This window comes from Vombatus ursinus, unplaced genomic scaffold (assembly GCF_900497805.2).
Source record: "Vombatus ursinus unplaced genomic scaffold, bare-nosed wombat genome assembly UNPS02014830.1, whole genome shotgun sequence".
NCBI lineage: Eukaryota > Metazoa > Chordata > Mammalia > Diprotodontia > Vombatidae > Vombatus > Vombatus ursinus.
In genome coordinates this window covers 20575004-20600000 of record NW_020954608.1, presented here as the reverse complement: position 1 = coordinate 20600000, position 24997 = coordinate 20575004, and the positions used below count along the sequence as shown (strand labels likewise).

The 24997-nt window shown below is 35.1% G+C and overlaps 1 protein-coding gene across 2 annotated transcripts in view; it reads left to right on the top strand.

The window, feature by feature from the left end:
• CACNA2D1 (calcium voltage-gated channel auxiliary subunit alpha2delta 1) overlaps positions 1-24997 on the top strand; it is a 665469-nt gene that overhangs the window by 107193 nt on the left and 533279 nt on the right. For both annotated transcript variants that reach the window (XM_027838804.1, XM_027838803.1), the window contains exon 2: positions 7725-7806. In XM_027838804.1, the coding sequence (XP_027694605.1) occupies positions 7725-7806 (82 nt within the window). The remainder of the gene's footprint in view (positions 1-7724; positions 7807-24997) is intronic.

Genomic DNA, 24997 nt, shown 5'->3' with positions numbered 1-24997 from the left:
CTTTTCCATGCCCCAAGCATAGTGGGAAGTGGTATTTTAACTGTTAGGGTATTGTTTAGATTGTTCTTCTTTCCATCCCAAAGTAAGGACATAAAAGAAGGAAAAATATCCTTTTTTTTAAACTAAAAAATCCTTTTTGTGTTTAATAACATGTTCCTAGCTGATACGGCCTTTACATTCTCCCTTTATATCACCTCCAAAAAAAATGAACTCCATTTAGATCTTTCCAGGTTCCTCTGTAAGTATATAACATAAACATTCATCAGTTACCATACAGGATAGTTACAGATAATAAGCCAAAATCACAGTATATATTGAGGTACAAAGTACATAATATCTGTTTTATAGTTGCATGCAGCAGACTAGACATGCAAAAACATAAAATGGAACATAAAACAGTTGCAAAATATGTAGGTCACATGAAATATATTACTAGTTGTCACATGCAGCAATAAAAGCACATATTGAGGTTACATAAAGAGTATACCCAATCAATGGACATTCTTCTCTCTACTCTTTAATCTCTTCTCTTTTCTTGGTCGCCAATTCTTCCCACCCCCCCACCACATTTTCCCCAACCTACTAAACTGAAAGCCTTTTATCACTGCAGAGTCTAATAACAGGAAGCAGTCACAGAATACCTTTGTCATCTGAAGATGTAATGAGGGACAGGCTAACAGGGACTCAGTCCTTCAAGAATTCTAGCTATGCTATTTAAGTGGATGCTGTCAAAGTACTGCACTCAATATGCCAGAAAATTTGAAAAACTCAACAGTGGCCACGGGATTGGGAAAGATTAGTTTACGTTGCAATCCTAAAGAAGGGCAATGCCAAGGAATGCAAACAGTTGCATGCTTTTCACATAACAGTAAGGTTGTGTTTAAGATTCTGCCGGTTAAGCTTCAGCACTATGTGAACTGAGAATTACCAGAAGAGCAGGCTGGTTTTTGAAGAGACAGAAGAACTAGAGACTAAATTGCCAACATTCACAAGACTATGGAGAAAGCAAAGGAGTCCCAGGAAAAAACAAACAAAAAAAACAAACAAAAAACAAAGAAAAACACCTACTTCTGTTTCATTGACTACACTAAAGCCTTTGACTTTGTGGATCACAACAAAATGTGGCAAGTCTCAAAGAGATGGGAGTACTCGATCATCTTAATTGTCCCCACGTGGGCCAAGAAGCAATAGTTAGAACTGAACATGGTACAACTGCTTGGTTTAAGTTTGGAAAAGGAGTAGGACAAGGCTGTATAGTGTCACCTTATTTACTTATATGCAGAGTATATTATGCAAAATTCCGAGCTAGATGAATCAAAAGCTGGAATTAAGGTTGCCAGGAGAAATATCAACAATCTCAGATACGTGGATGATATTACTGTGATGGCAGAAAGTGAAGAGCAATTAAGAAACCTCTTGATAAAGGTCAAAGTGGAGAGTGTGAAAGCTGGCTTCAAGGTTAATATAAAAAACCTAATATCCTTGCAACTGGTTCCATCACTTCTTGGCAAATGGAGAAAAATGGAAGCAGTGTTAGATTTTATACTCTTGGGCTCAAAGATCACTGCAGAAGGTGACTACAGCCTTAAATGAAAAAAATACTTGCTTCTTAGAAGGAAAGCTATGGCAAATCTGAACAGCATACTAAAAAAGAAGAGACATCACCTTTGTCAGCAAGGTTGTCAAAGCTATGGTTTTTCCAGTAGCAGTGTATGGCTGTGAGAGTTGAACTATAAGGAAAGCTGAGAGCCACAGAACTGATACTTTCAAATTATGGTGCTGAATAGGACTTTAGAGAATCTCTTGGACAGCAAAGAAATCAAATCACTCAATACTTAAAGAAATTATTCATGCTACTCACTAGAAGATTAAATAGTGAAGCTGAAGCTTGAATACTTTGGCCATATATTGGGAACTCATTGGAAAAGACCCTGATGTTGGGAAAGATTGAAGGCAAAAGGAAAAGGGGATGGCAGAAGAGGAGAGGGGTACATAGTGTCATACAAATAAGGAACAGGAACTCGGACAGATTTCAGGAGATAGTGGAAGATCAAAGGTCCTGGCATGCCAGGGTTCATGGGGTCATGAAAAGTTTGACACAACTAAACAACAACAGCCTTCAAGAATGAGCAATGTGTTGTGCCTGCCACAGACAGAGCCTGATTCTGCGTATTTTCAGTGGACGGCCCTGTCCATGACCTCTATTTCAGATCATGAACAAAGATACCTATTTCTCTATCTCTGTCTTGTTTATTCTTCCCTGATATTAAGTTCTTTGTTCAAAGGTCAGTAATACATGTGTTCTGTATTTCTTTCAGTCTTCTTCTGTACAATGTCTATGGATCAGACATATGAACTGTACAAGAATCTGTGATTATGTATGTCACAAGAGGTCTTCAATCTCATAAAGAAAAATTTTCCTGAAACTTCTCAAGGAAAGACCAGCAGTCATTGAGGTCGATCATGTGTGCAGATCTCTGGTGACAATAATTTCATCACCTAGTAAGAGTACTTGCTTATTGATATCCCCACATAAAAGAAAATTTCTCCTATTGAACAGGATGTGGGGAAAGGGGAACAAACATTTATTAAGTACCTACTATGTACTATGTACTGTGCTAAACACTTTACAAATATCTCCTTTAATCCTCACAGCAACTCTGGGCATTAGGGGATATCATTCCCATTTTACAAGTAAGGAAACTGAGGCAGAGAGATATTAAGTAACTTGCCCAGGGTCACACAGAGAATGAGTGTCTGAGGCCGGATTTGAACTCTGGTCTTCCTGAGTCCAGATGTGACACCTAGTGGCAAGCATCATGAAAAATGGAATGCATAGCTATATCTTCTTCATCAACAAAATGGCCTACCGTATTTTCATTTATGAAACTGGAAAGGAAAAAAAATGGCCATATCCCAAGAGCATGTGCTATCTTCACATTTTTATTTGTATATATGTAGTATAATATGTAACTATAATTTAGATGTGCTAATATACAGAGACATAGATATATTTATATTATAAATTCTAACTTATCTTCATTGTTTACTGCATAGCTAGTGTAGCATTGGAGACCTAGTGAAGAATTCAGGTTACTCTATGGATAATTCAGAATAAGGCAAGATTCCAAAGCAAGAAAGAGTACTTTTTTCTTAATAATTGACTCTTTCTTTCACACAAGTCACAGCTTTGGCATTTGAGATATAAAGATTTCTGTTGGAGTCATGGTTTTCAAGAGCTCTTGCTTTTAAAACAAGACTTGTGTATGAAACAAGACTTGTGTGTGACATGTATAAAAGTTGAAATCTTGGAGGGTTTGTATTGTGGCATTTATGTTTCTAAAGGTTACCCTTCTCAATGAAGAAAACCGATATTGACTTCAGTGTACATCAGTCTCCTATGAGAAATGGCTTTCAAGGAATGAGAAATAGTGCACAAATTGAAGTTTCCCTTTGTTAATCAAATATGTTAGGAATGGAAACTGCTCAGTGAGAAGTCATTGATAGGTGATATTGAGTTTTTAGGATGTTAGAAATCAGCCCCATTGTTCTCAAACCTCCCAGTAAAGATATGGGTGATTTGAACGTGCTTTATCACAAAAATAAAAATTTTTATACTCTTCATAAAAGTCTCAATGCACATAAATATCTATAAATAGGTAGTCTGTATTATGTACAGTATACATATAGTAGGCATAATTATGTGCCTTTGATGTACAAGGCATTGTGCTGGGAAAGTAAAGACGAAACCAAAATGGCCTCTGCCCTCTAGGCTTTCAAGTATTTACTCTCAAAAGTAGTCATGGGTATGGAGGTGGGGGTGGGGATTTGGGAACACAACATGTGCACAAGTAAATATGAAGTATATACAAGGTAATGTAAAATAATTTCAGGAGGGGGATAATAGTAATATGTGTGTGTATTTGCCTCTTTACGAGGCATTATATGAAATATTTTGGGAATAGTTGTGAAATCAATGTCATTCTCTATCGTCTTTTAATATTTGAAAGATGTCCTTGGAATTCATGTAATTTTTTTTTAAAAATAGAAATAAAGTTTATGCACACATTTTTAAAATTCCCCTAGGAATTTTTTTGTTGAAGGATTATGATTGTATCAGAAAAGCTTTTAGAGTAAAATCATCACATATAATTTAAAGCCCTATGAGACTGTTTAAGAATTTATGGAAGTTTTTTTACATAGATTCAGTAGATCTTAAAATGTGGTCCATAGTGGCCCTGAAACCCATTTTATTTAAAATGGCTTCTCTATCAGCAGTATATCAATATTTGAGGCCTATCTTGACCATAGTTTATCCATATATGTGGTTGTATGCATAAAAATTATGCATTCAACTAAAATAAGATGAAATTATGGAATGTTAGAGCTAATGGTATCTAATATAGTCAAAAACAAAATATTTTACAGAATAGAGAAATTAAGGTCCAGAGAGGTAAAATAACTTGTGCCTAAGGTCACATACCTTATTTGTGGCAGAGTAGTCTTGAGTATACATCATATGATGTTCTTTTTTTCTGTGATTATTCTGTATCTCTGAATGAAGCTTAGAACTAGGATGGATCTTTGAGCTCATACAATCCCCATCACCTTACTTGACAATGTGTTTGCTACCTTTATTTTGTAATTCTATTTCCTTTTTTCAAAAGAAATTTTTGACAAAGAAGGGGCCCGAAGGAGACTGAATTGTTTTTCAGGCAAAATAATGACACTTTGGTAGTGATTGTGTGCTCACTTAGATATAGATTAACGTTTTGATTATGCCTTATATTGATTAGTTTTGCATTGTTATTTGTCCTTCGTTTTTGAGGAGGACCAGTGATGTGACGGGATGATGTTTTGACTTGAGCATGAATTGGATTTCAGTGAGGCAGAGCTGCACAAAGTCATCAGCCTCACTCTTTTTTCCAGAGTCATTGAAGTCCAATGGCAAGACAGAAGTTGAGATGACTGGCAATTGATCAGGTTTTGCACTGATCAAAGTTTAGACCTGAATCAAATTTATTTCTCTACAAGCCTTTTCAGCTTTTTGATTTTCCAACTAAATGGATTTCAAAAATTCTCGCTTCCTTTATGGTCCTGGGAACTGCATAGGTGCATAATCAACCTGAGAGTAACCTCTGACTAAATATATTGGACAGACAAGCTCTCATGTCCATGTCTTTCAAGCATGCTGTGCGACTGATTGTCATGGCTTAAGAATATGAGGTAACGGGTACACAGGAACCTGGTCCCTTTATCAATGTAACTTGAGATTACTCCAGCTCTGCTTCCAGCTCTTACATTTTGTAAATTTATGAGTTTTATTAATTTTTGTGAAAAATAGGCAAAATTACTTTTCCTATAAAAAAAAGTATTCTAGGCATATAGGTTAATGCTTATAACATGGTTAAGATTAAATATACAAATCATCATGAATGCCACTGAATACTATTGTAATCTATTTAAAAATTATGAATATCTTTCAATTTAATTCTTCTAACTTGCTCACTTGACTTTCCTTTTTTCATGACCTTTCAATCCTGCCATGTTCTTAACTTTGGTTTCTTTGATTTTCACCTCCTTTTCTCCTAATATATTTATGTATCATTCTCACTGAAATCATCATACTCCTTTTCCATATTTTGTAAATTCATCTCCCAAGTTTTACTGTTTTTTTTAGCTTTGACTAATTCAAATGATTGTGCTTATTTTCAGGCATTTCATCTCTTTTCGAATTTCACTCGTAGACTCTTTGGTATATCATTTAACTCTTCTCTCTTGCCATTTAAATTTTTTTTTTTCATACTGTAATTTCTTAAGTGATTAATCTCTCCAGGAATTCTTTTTCATGATTTTTTTTTCCTTTTGAAACTCTTATCTATTTGAAGAGAGGACTAGTAGTCCCTCTATAATCTACCTTTGTTTATTCATGTGTGAATTATCCACAATACATAGCTAATTCCAGAATCATTTTCCTTGCCTTTTGTTGTCTTGCCTCATACTTGCTACTGTGTACTTGAGAGTGGAGGTAAAGTTTTAGCCATAATCTCATGAAACAAAAGGAAAGAAATTTCAGTCTACTATTGATAGGAAAATGTAGAATACATTTCAAATTCAGCAAAAATATACTGCATTGCGAGGAGAAAATAAACATGTGAATCTATCATTCCATATATCTGAATGGAAAAATACTCACCGAGTCACTGACACCACCAATGGCTGTATGAGTTGTTGCTAATCTTCTCAAATAGGTAAAGTTTCAAGAGGACAATAGTCTGTGCTAATTTCTGTCTATTGTATATTTTTCTTAAGTGTAGAGGTATTATAAGCTCAACACTAAAATATCTCACATATACAATAATTATAGACATGTAACCATGTGATAGTAATAATTATAGCAATACTTTGTATTTTTGGTAACATTTAATTTATGTCTCAAAGAAGTTTCATATAGTATATTTTATCATTGACTTCTCATGCTGGTCCTGTGAAAGAGATGTTATTCCCATCTTAGAGATGAATGAGCTGGAAGTTCAGCAAGGTTAGAAAAAGACAGACTCGTATGAGATCATACTACCCTTCAGTAAAAGAGCAATGACTGGGACTTGGGTCTTTGGACTCCTAGAGTTTTATCATCTAGGAGGCCTATGTGAAAATCCATTAAGTACAGCTTAAGATTCCTACTAGATCTATTGCTTTTAACTTTAAGCTGAAAGAGAATGAATGGCTATTTGATAAATTCTGTGCAATGCCTAAAACACTGTGGACTCATAATAAATATGAAGCAGTCAAGGTTTTATGTTTGTTTTGTTCTGTATGTCTCAGAATCAGCAGATATAAGTTCTACAGCTCCTATTACCATTCACATTTGACATGCAACCTTGACCAAATTACTCAAAATAGTCTTAGTTTCTCATCTGGAAAATTAAGAGAGAAGGAAAGAAACATTTATTGAAAGCCTACTATGTGCCAGGCACTATGCTAAGCACATTATAAATATATTATCTCATTGGATCCTCATAATAACCCTGTGAAGAGGATACAATTATTATCACTATTTGACAGTTGAAGAAACTGAGATAGACAGAGGTCTGGCCTGCTCAGGGTCACATAGCTAGTAAGTGTCTGAGGCAGGGTGGGGAACCTGTGGCCTCGAGGCCACATGTGGCCCTCTAGGTCCTTGAGTGTAGCCCTTTGACTGAATCCAAACTTACAGAACAAATTCCTTTAATAAAAGGATTTGTTTTGCAACTTGGACTCAAAGTACCTGAGGACCTAGAGGGCCATATGTGGCCTCGAGGCCATAGGTTCCCCACTCCTGGTCTAAGACCAAATTTGAACTTAGGTCTTCCTAACACCAGGCCCAAGGTTCTATCCACTAGGTTGGATCGTATGATCTCTAAGATCCCTGTCTACCTCCAAAATCCTATGGTTCTGTGATTCTAAGCTGTTCCCATATTTCATTGGTTCTGAGCTGTTTCTGAATCATCACAGGACCACCTGCAAACAAACAAACAAACAAATACTTACATAATTAGAGGGGAGGGTGAAGGAAGCAAAGAAGGAAAAGAGAGTCTATTGAAAATAGATTCCTTTCTGTATCCAGGGGACTTCAGGATTGATCTGGGACGTAGGTATAAACTGTCAGTTTCTGTTTGTGTTTGTGATCTTCGTAGTCAATTGCTATTGATCTGATGGGACTTTCTTTTTTCTCATCTCTGCAGCATCAAGTCATGGGTGGATAAGATGCAAGATGAACTTGTCACACTGGCAAGGACAGCAAGTGGAGTGACTCAACTCCGAGATGTAAGTTACAATCAAAAGATAATTGTTCGGACACATGAGTGAGTTCTATGGGATCTAAAATCTAATGTTTATTTGCTCTAGTATCTAAATACAGGCAGCTTTTGTTTCCTGTTATAGTACTTGCTTATATTTTTTGTAAGGGGCAGGTGGGGAGGATGATGTAGGAAGAATAGAAAGGTAGGGAGGACCCACATTATGAAGGGCTTCAAAGTAAAACAGAGGATGTTATTTTTGATCCTGAAGGTTACAGAGCCACTGGAATTTATTGACTGAGAATGGGAGGAGGATGACATGGTCAGACCAATTTGACTTAGGAGTTATATGTCCTATTATTATAACTTCACGTTAACATAGTTCCTCAGAAGTATGAATAATAATGAAGACATAATTTTTGGAAAGAATCTATTAGAAATTAATTCATACATCCAAACTAATATGATTGCCTCTAAAGGAGTTGTCTTGAGTGATAATAATTCTATTTTCTGATGTTGTCTGTCTTATGTTTTAGTATCTCAAGATGCACTTTTCAAATAATTTTTCAGTGATTTGTCAGAATTTATAAAAATGTATTTGTGTATACCCTGAAACCTTCGTTTTCTGAGAATATGATTAGATAAAAAAGTGACACGGTATATAAAGGAATGTCTGTACATGGTAATACAAAGTACAAACACACACACACCATGAAACTTTATTCAGCAAATGAGAATAAAGATTTCAGATGGCCTTACAAGTCTACCTTAGAACTCTTGACAAACTTTTATATAACAAACCTGTATTCAGATACAACAAGCAGAGGATGAGACATTGGAAAGGAAATTTTCCCCCGCAAAACTGCAAGTACGTGGCAAAAAAAATGTCAATTAGCAAGGGAATTATAATAACTGTAAGAAGAAACAAGATGTATAATTATTTTTTTCTAGAAAATGTGAAGGAGTGAAATACAACATGCAAGGAATTTGATTGGTCACCTTTGAAGAGGTCAGTTTAAACTGTCGTGAAGACTAAGTATCAAAAACACAGAATTTCTAGTGAACTTGATGAAGCTTATATATATAGTGATCCTTGACTGAGTCAAATACATGCAGAAATTTGAAAAGATTTTTTATGGGTGTCTCAATAAACAGGTGAATGTATGATTGTCACTGAATCAAATTCACATATTTTAGAGTGGATAAGTCATCGCTGTCCATAAAGACAAAATTGGAAAGGCTGAAATGCCAATTCGGTGAATAAATGTTTTCAGAAGGAATGCATGAATCAAACTTGAAATCTGGACAGAGATTGCAGATAACAGTTATAAAATATTTCTCAGACAAATTATCTTAGCAATAAGCAAAGCAGAAATGTTTGTTGTCATGTTTATAGACCCAAGTGGAGAACCAAGTGGGTGGGGAAATGCAGAGGGAAATCTGGAGATCAGTGGCAGGAAGAACAAAGGATGCATCTTGTTACATACGTGGAATTATGATTGTGATTAGCTTCTATTTGCTTCTGTCTGTGTTAGGGCATGGCAGGAATCTCTGACTGTTAGATACAGTTGGCTTAGCAGTTTGAAGTATCGTTTTGAGAGAAAAGACAGAAATATTATTGGAAATATATTGGCATGTTCAGGAGTGCCCACTGATTGAGTTTTTAGCACAGTGTAGACGTGGAGGCAGTCAGTCAATAAGCATTTATTAAGTGCCTACTATGTACCCTGTACTATGCTAAGTGCTAGGGATTCAAAAAGATGCAGAAGACTTTATTTGCCTTCAGAGAGCTCACAATCTAATGAGAGAACAAAAACCAACCAAATGTATACCAACAAGCTTATATCCAAGATAAATAGGAAATAATTAAGAGCAAAGGCACTAGAATTAAGATGGTTGGGGTAGGCTTCCTGTAAAACAGAGATGTCAGACACACAACCTGCTATATTCACAAGTGTGGGCCTAACCAGATTAAAATGCTTTATGAAGGACAGACCAGACAACATTAGCCTCATTTCCTTTTAATTTTTAAAATTAATATTTTATTGATGCTTTGTGGTTTTTTGTATCATAATCATTTCTAAATGTAACTTCCCTGTTCTTTTTTACTTCTTTCATGAATATCCCCTTGAAACAAACAAAATTCTTTATTTTTTTTTAGAGGAGGGGAGATAAGAGGTGGGGGAGGGGGAGGCAATCAGAGGTAAGTGACTTGCCCAGGATCACAAAGCTAGTAAGGGTCTAAGGTCACATTTGAACTCAGGTTCTCCTGAGTCCAGGGCCAGTGCTCCATCTACTGCGCCACCTAGCTGCCCCAACAAACAAAATTCTTATGCAAAAACATCAAGCAAGACAGAAGCCAGTTCTGACAGTGCTGTGAGACTTTTTATAACTTTAGTACCTTAGCTTAGCTCAACAAAAGGAGGGAAGCAAATTTCCTTATTTTGTCTGTGTCTTTGAATTCACAGTTTGTTCAGTTATTCCACTAATTAATAGAGATTAATTGTTTTCAGATTTCCACTAGCACAAAAGTTCTGTTATGATTATTTTCTATACATATATAAATTTTATTTCTGCCTTTGACTATCTTGGGGGTATATAGCCAATGTTAGGATCTCTGGACAAAAAGGTATGGAGAATTTAGTGACTTTTCTAGCATAATTTTTTCCCACAAAATTATCAGGGTTTTTTGTTTTATTATTTTTGAAATTTTCTAAAATTATTAAACAAATTTATAGCACCCCCAGTAATATATTAGTGTCTGTCTCCCTGTAGCCAGCCTCTCTAGCATTAACTATTTTTTTCTTTAATCATCTTCCAATATCCTGAGTGTAAATTAAAACTTCACAGTTGTTTTATACTTTACTTTCTTGTTACTGATTATTTGGAGTTATCTTTTATAGTGTTGTTGATATTTTATAATTCTTTTGAAAGCCACTTATTTCCTTAGCTATGTATATATTGGCAAAATAGGTCTTGGTCTTATATACTTGTATTAGTTCTTTAAACACACACACACACATAAATATAGATATCTTAATTATCACCTTTTTATCAAATATATTTGACATAAAGATATTTTTTCCCAGAAATTGTTCTTGTTTGACAGAGTCAAGAGATTAGTAGATCAGAGCAATACAGTGGATGTACATACTTAGGTTCCAATAGATTACTCATTCCATTCTTGGGGGTCACAATGGAGAAAACGAGGCTGATTGACAATACAGTTAAGTCAACTTGGAACCTGTTGAGTGTCTGGAATCAAAGTGTTTAATGTCTTAATATCCAGTGAAGGAGATTTTAAGTGTCAGAAGGATCTGTCCTTGGTCTTTTGTCATTCAACAACTTCAGTAATGACTTCGATAAAACAATAGAAGGTATTTTGTCAAATATGTGGATGACACAAGGTTGAGAAGTATAGCTAACAATTCAGATGATGTGTCATGTTGTAAGGTCTCAATATATAATGATGAACTGAATCTAATAGGATAAAATTTGATAGAGATGAATTTAAAGGCCTATATTCTGGGTTCCCAAAATCAACCTTAGTGTTGGATTGAGATAGATATAGATGAATTCCTATGAAACAATTTGGGGGTGTCAGTGGACTGCCAGTTCAATATATTTGAACAGTGTGACATTGCAGTACAAAATAAATTATGCTTTCCTAGGCTGCATTGAGGTTATCATTCAAAATGCAGAGAGTAATAGTTCTACTGTGCTAGGTGGGTAGATTACCAGGCTTGGAGTCGGGAGGTCCTAAGGTCAAATCTAGCCTCCAACACTTACTAGTGTGTGACCATGGACAAGTCACTTAACTTTGTTTGCTTCAGTTTCCTCATGTGTAAAATAAGCTGGGGAAGAAAGTGGCAAAGTACTCTAGTATCTTTGCCTGGAAAACCTTGACTGGGGTCACAAAGAGTCAGACACAATTGAAATAACTGAACAACAACAACTCTGTCCAGGTCTGACCACACTTAGAGCATTGTGTTTTGTTTCTGGGTGCCAAATTTAGGGAGGACACTGACAAATTCCAGCGTTTGGAGAAAAGAGGATGAGGAGATTCAGTGCCTTGAACATTCTCTCTTCCCCAGCATCAGTGATGTTGTAAGAGGGGAACATTAAGGGGTAAAGTTTGGCCTCTGAGGTCCCTCCTAATTTAGTTTTTGTGATTCTTTGATTCTGTCATAAGCTTTAGTTTTGTAAATTTTGTAAATTGCTATTCATGAAGTAGTTTTGTTGCTCCAGGTTTCTTCTGTAATAATTATAGGAATTTATTCCCAATTAAGGTAAGGAAGTCTGTGGCGTTTAGGTTATTGTTGGGTGTGGGAGCTGTGCCACTTTTTAAAAAGGGAATTTGGCCTAGAAGGAGGAAACATGCCTGGAAGGAAGGAGGGCAGGAACTGAGAGAACGAACAGAAGTCTCAGCCAAAAGATTTCAGAAATATGATTAGCCTAGAGGGTTAGGCAGAGATTTGTGAAACATAGTCTATACCAAGAGAATAGCCAGAAAAACGCCTTGCAGGGAGGAACCCAAGGAGTCAAGCCTTATGACAGTTTGTCTTATGAATAATCTTTGCCTAAGGCATCCCCTTATAATGGTAGTAACATGATAGATTCCTGTGACATTCAACTGAGTCCATGTCACTTTGGTCCAGGGCAGTTTTGGCTCAAATTAAGGGTTGTGATTTCCTGAGATATAGATATTATAGTCCACCATATCCTTTTATATAGTGGTCTATATTCTTTTTTTAATCATAATACCTAACATTTATCTAGTACTTTAAAATTTATAAAGTGCTTTACATATACTAGCTCATTTTATGCTCATAGTAATCCTGGGAAATAAGTGCTGTTATTTTCATCCCTATTTTATAAATGAGGAAACTGAGGCAAATAAACTCAAGATCACACAGCTAGTCAGTGTTTGAAGCTGTTTTTTACCTCAGGACTTCCTGGCTCCAGACCTACCTATATGCTAAAACTCTATTGAGGTTAGCTGAAATACTGTCATACTGTTATTATATTCAGTGAAAAATATTTAGAGAAAGACAAATGTCCTGCCTGTATTACCCAGTGTGGCGTTTGTTGTATAAGTGATGTGCCTTGGATGAGCAGGGAGAGCTGGACCTAGAGGCTCATCTCTTCCTTCCAGACTTCTTTTCGTGCTTTATAAACCATCCCAAGCTTTTGAGATTCAGTGGTTGTCTTCTATAAGATCTACCACTCATCAAGCTCTTACCTTGATGTAGATAGATGGAGCTTTTTTTTCTTATTTTAATCTGGGCATGTGCTTTCACTGGGATTCCTTCTACAAATGTAGATCAGCACTTTCTCTGCAACTTAGTCTTGGAGAACTGCCTGACTCCGATGTTAATATAATATGCATCAGAAGAGAGACTCGATTCCTGTATGTCCTGACTAGCTCTTTTTCCATTATTCCACAAAGCCTCTAGATATATTGTATTCACCACTAAACCATTCTGTTCTATCAGCTTATTTTTTTTTATTGTTGGTGCAAATGTCTGCATAGTTACCTACACTTCAGATTTATGAACCAAACTCATACTTTTGTTCAGTTGTGTCCGACTCTTTGTAACCCCTATTTGGGGTTTTCTTGGCAAAGATGCTGAAGTGGTTTGCCATTTCCTTCTCCAGCTCATTTTACAGATGAGGAAACTGAGGCAAACAGGGTTAAGTGACTTCCCAAAGTTGCACAGCTAGTAAATATCTGAGGCTGGATTTGAACTCAGGAAGGTGAGTCTTCCTGACTAGGCCACCTAGCTGGCCCAAACTCACACTATGACCACCCTTTTTCAAGCTTTAACTTCTCATTTACTTGAACTTTTGTTACAGCTTCCTATCTGGTCACCCTGCCTCTGTTCTCTTATCTTTCCATAGGTAGCAAAAATATCCTTAAGTTACAGTTTCCTGTGCAAAATCTTCAGCAGTTCCCCTCTATCCATAGGATGAAACAATCATTTTTAAGCTTGATTTTTAAGGCTTTTCACAATCTACCTTAAAGGCATAAAGAGGTAATGGAAAGAACTGGCTTAGGAACTAGACAACCTCAGCTTCTGGAAAAGTGAACACTTAACAGTTTAAGTAAGCTCTGTCACTTGCTAGATATTGACTTTAGACAAGTATGTTTACATCTGTGGTCATTAGTTTTCTAATCTGTAAAATGAAGCGATTGGAATAGAAAATCTCAGAAGTTCTTTTCACCTCTAAATGGTGTGTATGTGTATATGTATATATGTGTCTATGTATATATGTATATGTTTATGTATTCACATACACACATATAAACATACACTCACATGTGTTTACTATAAATTATATATATTATATAATGTGAGCATTATTATATACAATGTCATAATATTCATAATAACATGAATATTATTATAAATAGATTTACTTTCCATCTTTATTTCATATCACTCCCTTTATTTTATATACCAGCTAAGATGGGCCACTAGCTGTTTCTTAATTTTTGTCTGCATTTTCCTGCCTCTTCATTTGTACAGACTATTTGCAATATTTGAAATGTTTTATGTGAGCTTGTTGAAGTTCTCTTCTTTCTTCAAGGCTTATTTCAGGTGTAATCTCCTTTGTAAAGCCCTCTCTGGTGTCCCCAATTGAAAATGTTTTTTATCTTCAAAAACTTTAAGTTTCCTTAGGTTGGATCTCTACTTTCCCTTATCACATTCTAACTTGTATCTGTTGTGTTTATTTGTGTTCATGTTACATCCTCCCACCTCCATTAAATTGAAAGCTCACTAAATGGCAAAGTCTGTGTCATTTTTCATTTCTATGATCTAGCAGAATTCTAGCTGAATTGCTTGTTATGTAGTAGATACTTAAATGTTTATTGAATTAAAATAAATTTAATACAATGAACAAGTGATAATAAACTAAGTTGATAAAATATTAAAAAAAAATATTTAAATATTGCAATAATGCACATAAAATACTAAATCACCTACAGTTAAATTATGAGAAATGATAGCATTTGAAACTAGTTGTATCTAAGAGGTAAAAGAAGTATTTGACTTGGCTTATCCATCCCTTACTTGTTATCCATTACTCTTCTCTAATCAAGCCCTTGTATACTTACATCTTAATTTCATAGGTTTCTCAGAAACCACAGCAAATTTGGCATCATTTTGTAGCATAGTAAGTTCTTAAAATAAATTCTTGTTGATTGATTGATTGATCTGACCCAACTCTGTTATAGCTGTTTGCCCAGGTTGGCTAATTTGCAAGAGTCTAGGTTGACTCCTGAACCTTAGGTGTTCCTTCTTGAACCGTAGGTTGAAGGGCAGAAAGTACCAAAGTGGGGTAGTGAATATTCCTAAAAGGCCAGTGTAAAAGACTAATCTGTGCTCTAAACCATATCATATGATGAATTTCTGCATATAACAAATAGGTAAATTTCATGATCGTTTTAATTAGAGGCCACACTAACAAAATTGTAAAAACAAAGGAGTCTGTCACCAGTACTCATCTCTTCCTTTTAGTGCCCCATACCTCAAAGGAACAGCTCTAATTATATAGACAATCATACAGTATGATTACAGTAAATGTCCCCTTGGTACACCCTTCATAGTTTTGCTTTCTTAATGATGGCCCAGTGCCTTTTATCTTTCCCAAGCTTTCTATTTCATTAGAAATTTCTTCTGTTCCCTGCTCTTTCTAGGCTTTTCTAGATAACTAATAAAATAATTTTTGGTTATAGTGTTTTATATATATATAATATATAAATTATATATAATATATGAATTATATATAATATATAAACAATATATAACAATATATTATTTCCCTTTTCCCCAATAACATATTTTAGATTTTAATAAGATCTCCATTGTCTAAAAGTGGGTATTTCATTATCATTGGCCAATTGGTGAAGAAGATATTTTAATGCCTTATTGTTCATAACATGTAGATCGGTACCTAATAGTAGTAATAAAACCATGGAGATGTAGAAGGTTTGCAAAACTGACAAAATTAGGGGGGGAAACTATTGCATTATGCTTTTTTAAAATTTGATTTTAGAGGGTCCAGCTAATAAAGAAAATTGACTTGCCATTGAGGAAGGGTAAATGACTGGGAAAAAAATCAGCATTGAAGCCATCACTGATAAAACAAAGACAGTGGCACATAATAATGCTCAGGTACAAATCAAGGGAATTGCAAATACCCCAGGAGTACTAGGAAGTTGGAGGTCAAGATGGATCAGTGAATCAAAGCTGGACAGGCAGCTTGGGGAGTCCAAATAAACCCCATGTGTCAGTCATACATAAGAAGACCTTGGAATTGTGGCAAAGTTTATCTTGGACAGGAAGCCTCATATACCTTTTGAACAAATGACTGACTTTACAGGTTATGTAGTTAGCTCCAAGTTTGATGTTCCAAAGGCTGTTGTAGTGTAGCAGTAAATCACGTCTGAAATAGCCTAATTCTTGTGAATTGCTAGAATCAGTATTTTAGAGTTGGGAGGAACTATTCCAGCCCCCTCATTTTATGGATAAGAAAACCAAGGCCTACGGAACTTAATGTGACTTTTCCAGCTTTAATGACACAGATAGTTTTTGATGTAGATCAGGGGAAGAGAATATACTTTTAGATTCATTTTGTGTGTGTGTGTGTGTGTGTGTGTATAATACAGGTTATATATAATGAGGATTAGTTCATATAATAGATAATATTCTTCATTCATTTGAATAGGATTTCTGTATATTTATTGAGAGAAATGATTATTTCTCTTCTAAATTAATAGCTAATTATTGAATCAGCACTAAGCTTTTTCCCTTTCCTTTCCTCATTTAGAAATCAACCCCTGTAGGTTATTCAGGCAGCCTTAATGAGATGAAATCGTGGGTGAAACTGATCCAACTGGGAAATTCAGATTTGTTTAAAAGGTAAAGAAATTTTAGTTTAGGTGAATTGATGGAGTCTGGCCCATTGTGTTTTACTCAGATAGGTTTGGGTAAAAGTGTATTCCCCTTTTGTCTAGATTACCCAAGGCAGGGTGATATGGGTATAGATAAGTCTCTTTGACCAAGACTGAGTGATGGAGGAGTCACATCCTCCACCCCTGCCAGACCTTCATTAGAATAAGTCCACCTCTCATAACGTTCATTCTCTCATTACTTATTAGCCAATCAGAGTTGACTGCTGGTCTCAGAAATTTCCATTCCTCTAAGGGCATATAAGCGTTGAGTGGGTTCCATGAGGGATCTTTGGTATTTGAGAGTGTCACTGACCTCCTTTAATAATTGTTGCTAGCATGATTAATAAAATCATTACTTACCCAGAAATTATCTTTCGAACATTTTATATGTCACACTATCAAATAATGATTTCTAAGTAGATCAGTTAAGTAATGGAAATTGCATTAATAGTAAATAAAAATAATGTGTTACCATTTGAATAATATTGCTTTAAAATTTTGAAAATACAAATATATGATTTTGTGAATTTTTCTTTGATATCTTTTTAGTTCCCTGTAATACCTTTCTCTTTTGTTTGAAGTTTCTAGAAGTTTTTCTTTACTGTATTTTGAAAAGGTGAAAGTAAATACAAGGTTGCTATCTTTGATGATACTACTGCCATTTCAGTGAAAGCTATAAATAAGTTAAAGCCTTGTCACCGATTATGCAGATTCAATTCATGAAAATTTTATAGTTTGATTCATATTGTTTTCTAACAAGAACCACAGGAGAAAAGTCCAACGTGAGTCACTTGAAAAGAACAATTTAAAGTCTTGATTCTTGCTATTGTACAGAGAAATATTTTTGTACATATTCATTTAATAAATTGTTATTCATGCATTGGCAAGATAAACCCTTACTGACAATTTTTTTTCTTGTTGATTCCTTGAATTGTAGGAAACAAGGTGAAAGTTTAAAAATGTTTTCACAGGGAAATTAAGATTTCAAGGACACATTTTTACAGTGTATACATATATATGTATGTATGTGTATATACATATGTATATATAATGGCATAAGTAGTTTGATGAACTTATGTTATCAGTTGATTCTAAGATCTTAAAGGAAATGTCTGTTTCTTTTTTTGCCTTTGTATCCATGGATAGCTATCATGGTACCTGCACCCAGTAAACACTTAATTGCCTGTGGGATTACTAAATGAAATTGAACTCCAGTCCCGAAACAAAAGAATTTAGTATGCCATTTAATTCAGTTAAAAAATGACCTAGTAGATGTAATGCTGGATTTGATATCTGCAAATCCTGAGTTAGAATCTTGCCTTATAAACAATGTTATTATCCTGGGCAGTAACTTAAGCTTTCTCGGCCTGTTTCATAGCACCTACTTTATTGTTAACATACACCTAACTTTACTGTTAATGATTACAATCTCAGTGTTTTTATGAGGATTAAATGATTTTATTATGTGTGCATGTATACATTTCTTTGCAAGGAAGGGAAGGTACACATGGGATAATATAGGGACATAAATAATAAATAACTGTGATAACTGATAGATCGATCAAGAGAATTATTCCATATTACAAAGATTTTTTTTAAAAAGGGGAAAGTAATTAAGTAAAAAAAAAACCAGAAAACAATACAACACATTAGTCATGTCTAAGAACATATGAAATATTCAACACCCATTGTCTTTTACCTTTGCTATGAAAAGAGAGGTGAATTTTCTTAACTCCTCTCCAGGGGCAAGTTTGCTAATTTTAATTAAAGAGTTTTTAGTTTCTTTTTTTATTTGTTTCCATTTAATCATTAGTTACACTGTTTCTCTGGTTCATTTTTGTGACTTATAGAAAGCATAATTTAAAATTCTTTCCAATTCAGAACTCCATCAACAATGTGTTGGTGTGCCTGTCCTCCAGAAGCCCCTCAACATTATTTCCCTCTTTTGTCATCTTAGCCAACTTACCAGATGTAATTTCCAAGAGAAATGATTATTTTTTTCTTATATTAATAACCAATTATTGAGATTAAGATTTTCCCTTTTCTATTACCTCATTCAGAAATCAGCCCCTTGCAAATTATTCAGGCAGCATCTGAAGGACGTTGCTGATAGATGAGATTGCCCAAAACCTTGGGGTAAATGCTTTTTGATCTTGGTTAGGACTACACCCAACTAGAAGACCTTACAAGGAGAATCTAATCTAGGTAGAATTTTTAACCCACCATCATTCATTGTGCATTGACTGGGTAAAGGATAGATCGTTTGTACAGATTGCCACCCCCATCCTCTAGCAGCAGTAGTAATCTAGCTGAGTCTCTCTTTGTTCATGAGTGACATGATCACAATCATATTCTCAACCCCTCTTTAGGATAGGCCCACCTTCATTACAATATTCATTCTCTCATAATTGTTAACCATTCAGAGTTGATTGCCACCTGTTGGGAACACCCACTCTTCCAAGGGGAGTCATTGGTTTATGAGAGAAAGCCAAACGGCCACCCTTTTATTAATTATTTGCTAGACGTAATTAATAAAATGATTAGTTACCCAGAAATTATGTCTTAGGCTTTTCATACATCACCCTTAAATCAGTCAATAAACATTTATTAGACATATACTGTATGCCAGGCACTGTGCTAAGCACTTGAAACCTCAGAGATATTTTGATTTGAATGTGTGTTATCAATAAGTGTTCCATTTGCTTGTTAACAATTTGTCATTCTTTGTGTGTGTGTGTGTGTTCATAGTATTTGACTATCCATTAAGGGAGACTATTGATGACTTGTTCTTGAAGCCAAGGTGGTTCTTTATGATACCTGTTTCCTTTTCTAGATATTTAATAAATATGTTCTGCATAACCCATACTAGAATTTTGTCAAAAAAAAAAAAAGAATCTCAGGTTCATTGGCTTATAGTGTGCAGACTCAATTCTCTTCCTTTAATTTTTTTGTGTGTGCTTTTTCTATACTCCTGGGATACCTCTCTCATTCTCCATATTTAGCAGTCCTATCTGCCTGTTATTTCAAAACCTGAGTTCATATGGACTCTCTCAACTTCAGAAAGTTATTAATAGGCTAGAATCACAAACACCCTTTTGTGCTAGAAAGGAGATTACAATTTAATTAGGCTAGCCTCATTTTACAGATGAGTAAACCGAGACCTTGAGAGTGAATGTGGTTTGTTCAAGATGACACAATTATTAAGTTGGGGAATGCTGTCTCCCTATTCCAGCACTTTTTTCCCTTTTTACCAGAATGCTTTTAATTTTGGTTTTCCAATTAAAGTAAATACAGAATATACTTGACCTTAAGAGAAGATAATATGAAAAATTGCCTACCCTTGCTTTTTTGTAGAACTGGCAAAGAATGGGTGGGGAACATTGAGCATAGTGTCTGACACTTCTGATATGTTAGTTATTTTGCTGAAACATTTTTTCTTCCATTTTATTATTTGATGTAATTAATTTCATTTTAGGAGGAGGAGTGAGTGTACATTGGGAAATGTTGGTAATATAAAAACAAAAATATCAAAACCTTAATTTTTAAAAATATAATCTTGAAACTCCAAAAATGAATGTCTACTACCACCAAAAAAGAAAAAAAAGGAAGGCAAATAAAATCCCACTTTTTAAAAGGCCTTGAAACAAAGACATGCAACATAAAGGGATGAAGCAATTTATAGAAGAAAAAAATCATTTCAGAATGTTTTCATATCTTAAATGTTGTAACTATTTCTCTAAAAACCATTCTAAGAAAAAGAGAAACTCAAATTGCTGAGCAGAGAAAGGCCAGGGAGAATAATATAATGACGTTTTCTATCTATGGGGAATAACATGGATAAAATCTGTTATTGAAAATCCAGAATTTCATTTCTGAAGATTTGGCAGAATGAATGAGAGTTACTAATAATGCTGTGACCAAAATAGCACCCTGTGTAACAATCAACTCCATATATTTGGGACATTAAGGACAAATCTGTCTGCTTTTCCTCCTCAATTGTGCTACGTAGTCCTTAAGACTGAAGAATGATCTGATTTTCAAAAGTGAAATCAATTGAGGAAACAGATCCTAAGTAATTGAGGGACTTTGCTTTAAAAAGCCTGGTATAGAATCTCCTACAATATTATTGCCCTTTTGGGGTTTCTTTATAAATTTCTTGTTAATAATTCATTAACGTAATTAGCTTTATTCTCAGATCTTCTGAGTGTCTGTGGTTTACTCCCTTAAAAAAGCCAGCTTGCTTTGGGCTGTCTATCTCACTTCTTCTGCTCACTCTCTTCACTTTTCTTCATTTCCATGGTGGTTCCAAATAACTTATAGTGACACATGGAACATTAAAAGCAGAAGATATGGTGCAGTGGAAAGAAAACTGGCTCTAGAGTCAAAGGATGTGGGTTGAAAGCCCCTTTGATGACTACTATCTGTATGACCATGGATAAGTCATTTAACCTTCCTTAGCCTCAGTTTCCTCATATGCAAAACAAGGAAATAAGAACTTCTCTCTCTCTTTTTTTTTTTCAGATGGCCTTTGAGGGTCTGTCTACCTCAAGGTCTTTGTATACATAGAAATGTATTCATGGGAGGTTCAGTAGTGTAGTGGATATTGAGTGTTGCACTTAGAGTCAGGAAGACCTGAAGATATGAAAGGGTATAAATACTGCCCCTGACACTACCTTTGTGGTCCAGGAATGTCTTTTAAACTCTCTGTGCCTCAGTTTTCTCAGTTTTCAGGGAGTTAGGCTTAATGGTGGCTAATGTCCCTTTCAGGGCTAAATTTATGTTCTTAAGAACATGATCTTTCCTTTGTTCCCTCATTCCTTTGCTCCTTCACTTCCTTCCCTTCCTTCCTTCCACCCATTTGTCAGTCTAATGTGATGTTATATATACAGTGTTACAAACCTGTGAATGCCCTTCTCCTCCTCACACATACACCTTTGCAAAGTATTAGGGAAGTGTCTCTTAATATCTTATCTCTGGGGACAAGAACGTGCTTCGTATTTTTACAATATTTATTTTTAATTTGTTTTGTGGTAATTTTTATTTCTATTTCTATTGTTGCAGTTATTATGAATATTATTTTTCTTACTCTGCTTCCTTTGCATCAATTCATGTAAGTCTACCCATGCTGCTCTGTATTCATGTTCGTTGTTTCTTAAAACAGTAATATTCTATTATATTCACTTATCATAATTTGTTTAGCCATTCCACAAATCTACCTTGTTTCTACTTCTTTGCCACCACAAAAAGTGCTGATATGTGAGTGTGTGTGTATTGAGAGAGAGGCAGGCATATGTGTAACTTTTATTTTTGTCACGTATCCACTGTTAACAGCGTATCACATGATCAGCAGGTTTGTGAGAAGATTAATTTTTGAACTGACCATTGGTAGTTTTCCCCATTGGTCCACAAGGACTTTCCTTGTGGCTACTAGAGGTTTATTCCTGATGACTTCTGGGACCAAGGAACTTGTGTCCTTTATTAGCAGCACCTTCAAGACCTGAAACTTGGTAGACAGACAGATCTCTCCAGATTCTCTTCCAGTCCCCTCTAGTCTTACCTATCTGAGCAGGACTCAGGCTTTTTTTCTGTCTTAATCTCTTCACTCTACCTATTAACACTCAGAGGCTTATTTGGTATTTTGCATGCAACCTATAACCTAGAGTCCCAAGCTCTGAACTTATCTAGGACTGAGTGTGATATGCAAGATGGCCCAAAATCTAATTCTTTGGCTCATATTTCTATCCCAAGTGTACTCTGGAAAAAACTAAGAATAATTGTGCTGTTTTGTCTCCATAGATGAGGGTGAAAGGGCACTTCATATCCTATAGAAGCATTAAAGGTAATGCATTTATTAAGTATAGGATGGCCTTTATTTCAGCCCACTGATGATGCATAAAACTTAAGGGAGTTTTTATACATACACACACACATACACACACACACATACATACATATGTAATATTTATAATTGTTGTTGTTTGTCCTTTGTTCTCTTTGAGAACCATGAAATCAGGAATATGAGGCCATGACTTGCAAATGAATTGGATTTAAGTTAGGGCTGTGCAAGGTCACCAGCCTCACTTTCTCTTCTAAAGCCATCTGAGTCCAGTGGCAAGATGCAGATCAGGACAACTGGAGATGGCCATGCAATATTTATAATGTAGAGATGTAATAAATACATACGCATATGTGTGTATATTCATATGTACTTGTATATTCATATACACACATATACACACCCCCCCAGTCCACCACCCTAGTGGGAAACATACTTGGAAACATCTTAGTCAAGCAATATCCTTTCCCACTATTTGAATAACTCAAATAGTAGATAACAAAGTTCAGTTTTTCTCCCATGTTATGTTTTCATTTGTTCGTTGTTACTTTTTATTACACTAGAAGCTATGTACGTGAACCTTTTCTCTTTCTAAGAGGCCTACTGACCAGAAAATTCCCTTTGTCTTAATGGACTCTTGGATCACGCTACCCAGAAAGGTCCCTCCCTGGCTGTTATTTGGTTGAGAATATGTGTGCCTCAATCATTACCTCTTTAGGAGCTCTTGGTACTCTATCATTAATGCCCATCTGCTGCCATCTCTTATGCTAGAAAATTCTACTCTTGGGTCTCTGGTTTTTTGACCTAAGAAGTAGGAAAAAAAGGTAAGGACAAAAGGTGGACAGGAACTTAGGGTTCAAAAATTCTCCTCATGTGCCATGTGGACATAAGCATTTACATTTTCCATTTTTCCACATATTTTCCAATATTTTCTGGCCAGGGTCTAGGTAAAGTGGTAGTATGGAAACCTTTCGATACCCAAACCTACAGCTTGTTAAGGATCTTTGGAAGAAAAGTAGGAAGGGGAAAAATAAAGACTGAGCAGGTCTGTTGATTCAGCCAATTAATTCATTTAAATCAATAAAACCTGTTTTCTAGGAGGGACAAGTCCATACCTATAGAGCTGGGTGCTATAAAAAGTCTAAAAGGCTTAATACCATACAAACTTATTATATTTGATCAGCTCCCTGGTACCTCAGAGGTCAGGTACTATTTTTTTTTTTGTTTTAGATAGAATTTAATGGCATTTTTCTATTTTAACTTCTCTCCTACCTTCCTTCTGATATCCTGAAATGTACTCCTGTGCCTCCTATATCATTTCTACCTCTAATAATGAAATCTCTAACAAAGAAACATTATGTTGGAAGTGTTCTTTTTGTCAATAAAGATATTATTCTGTCCCACTAAGTTGATTTTTAATTTGAAATGGCGTGTATAGCCATGTCATAGTTCAGCTTTTGATTTTTTAATGCAGGTTTTCATCTTCCAGTGTGTTAGGCTAGCAAAACACAATATTACTTTTCTTTAAGATTATGAAAATTCAGTAAAATATTAAGACACTGGTTTGCATGGAAGTTTTTTTAAAAGAGGAGATAATTATTACAATCTTGCTGGAAAAAAATCTCATCGCTATGTTTTTCTATTTCATTGTCATTAAATGAATACCACTGTATTTTAGCAAGAGGTAAAGAAAGATATGAAAAATGACTCAATAATTCTCATCGGCATTTTAAGTTACTGTTTACATAAGTTGTTTTGGATAAGCAATTATTTTCTACTAGTGACTCAAGAGATTAGCAGGTTGGAGTGGGCCTACTTTGTATAGACATTATGTGTTCAGTTTTATGTAAATACAGTATTCCATTCAATTTCATGGTGGTAAAAAGTAATATGCTTATTACCTGTAGAAGTGAAGCACATGATCACAAGGCCTCTGTTGGGGAGTCTGCTTAAATTGAAAAATAAATATAGGATTCAGGATGAGCTCACTTTAACTTCCCAAATTTGTAGCTTCCATTTTAATTAATTATTTGAGGAGGGGCTAGGTGCTAAATTCTGTATGGAGAGCTAATAGAGTTGGATATATTCTCAAAATTTCATTTGCTGGGTAAAACTCTGGTTATTCCATCTAAATTACCACTCTCATTAGGAGAATTTAACTTCTAATCTCAGTAATGCCTCTCACTATCTGTGTCGATATTGGGCATTTTAAGCTTTTTTTCTGTGTCTCGATTTCCTTACTTGTCAGGTTGAGATAATAATAGCTGTCTACCTGTAAGGACAAGTATGTTTTTAGGACAAAAATAAAAGGATTAAAACATGGAAAAAAATATATTTTGAAAGCTAGAAATACAATACAAAAATAAGTGACTATTTCACATTTTCCAATTTTATGAATGTTCTTTTAAAATCAGCAGCAGAATG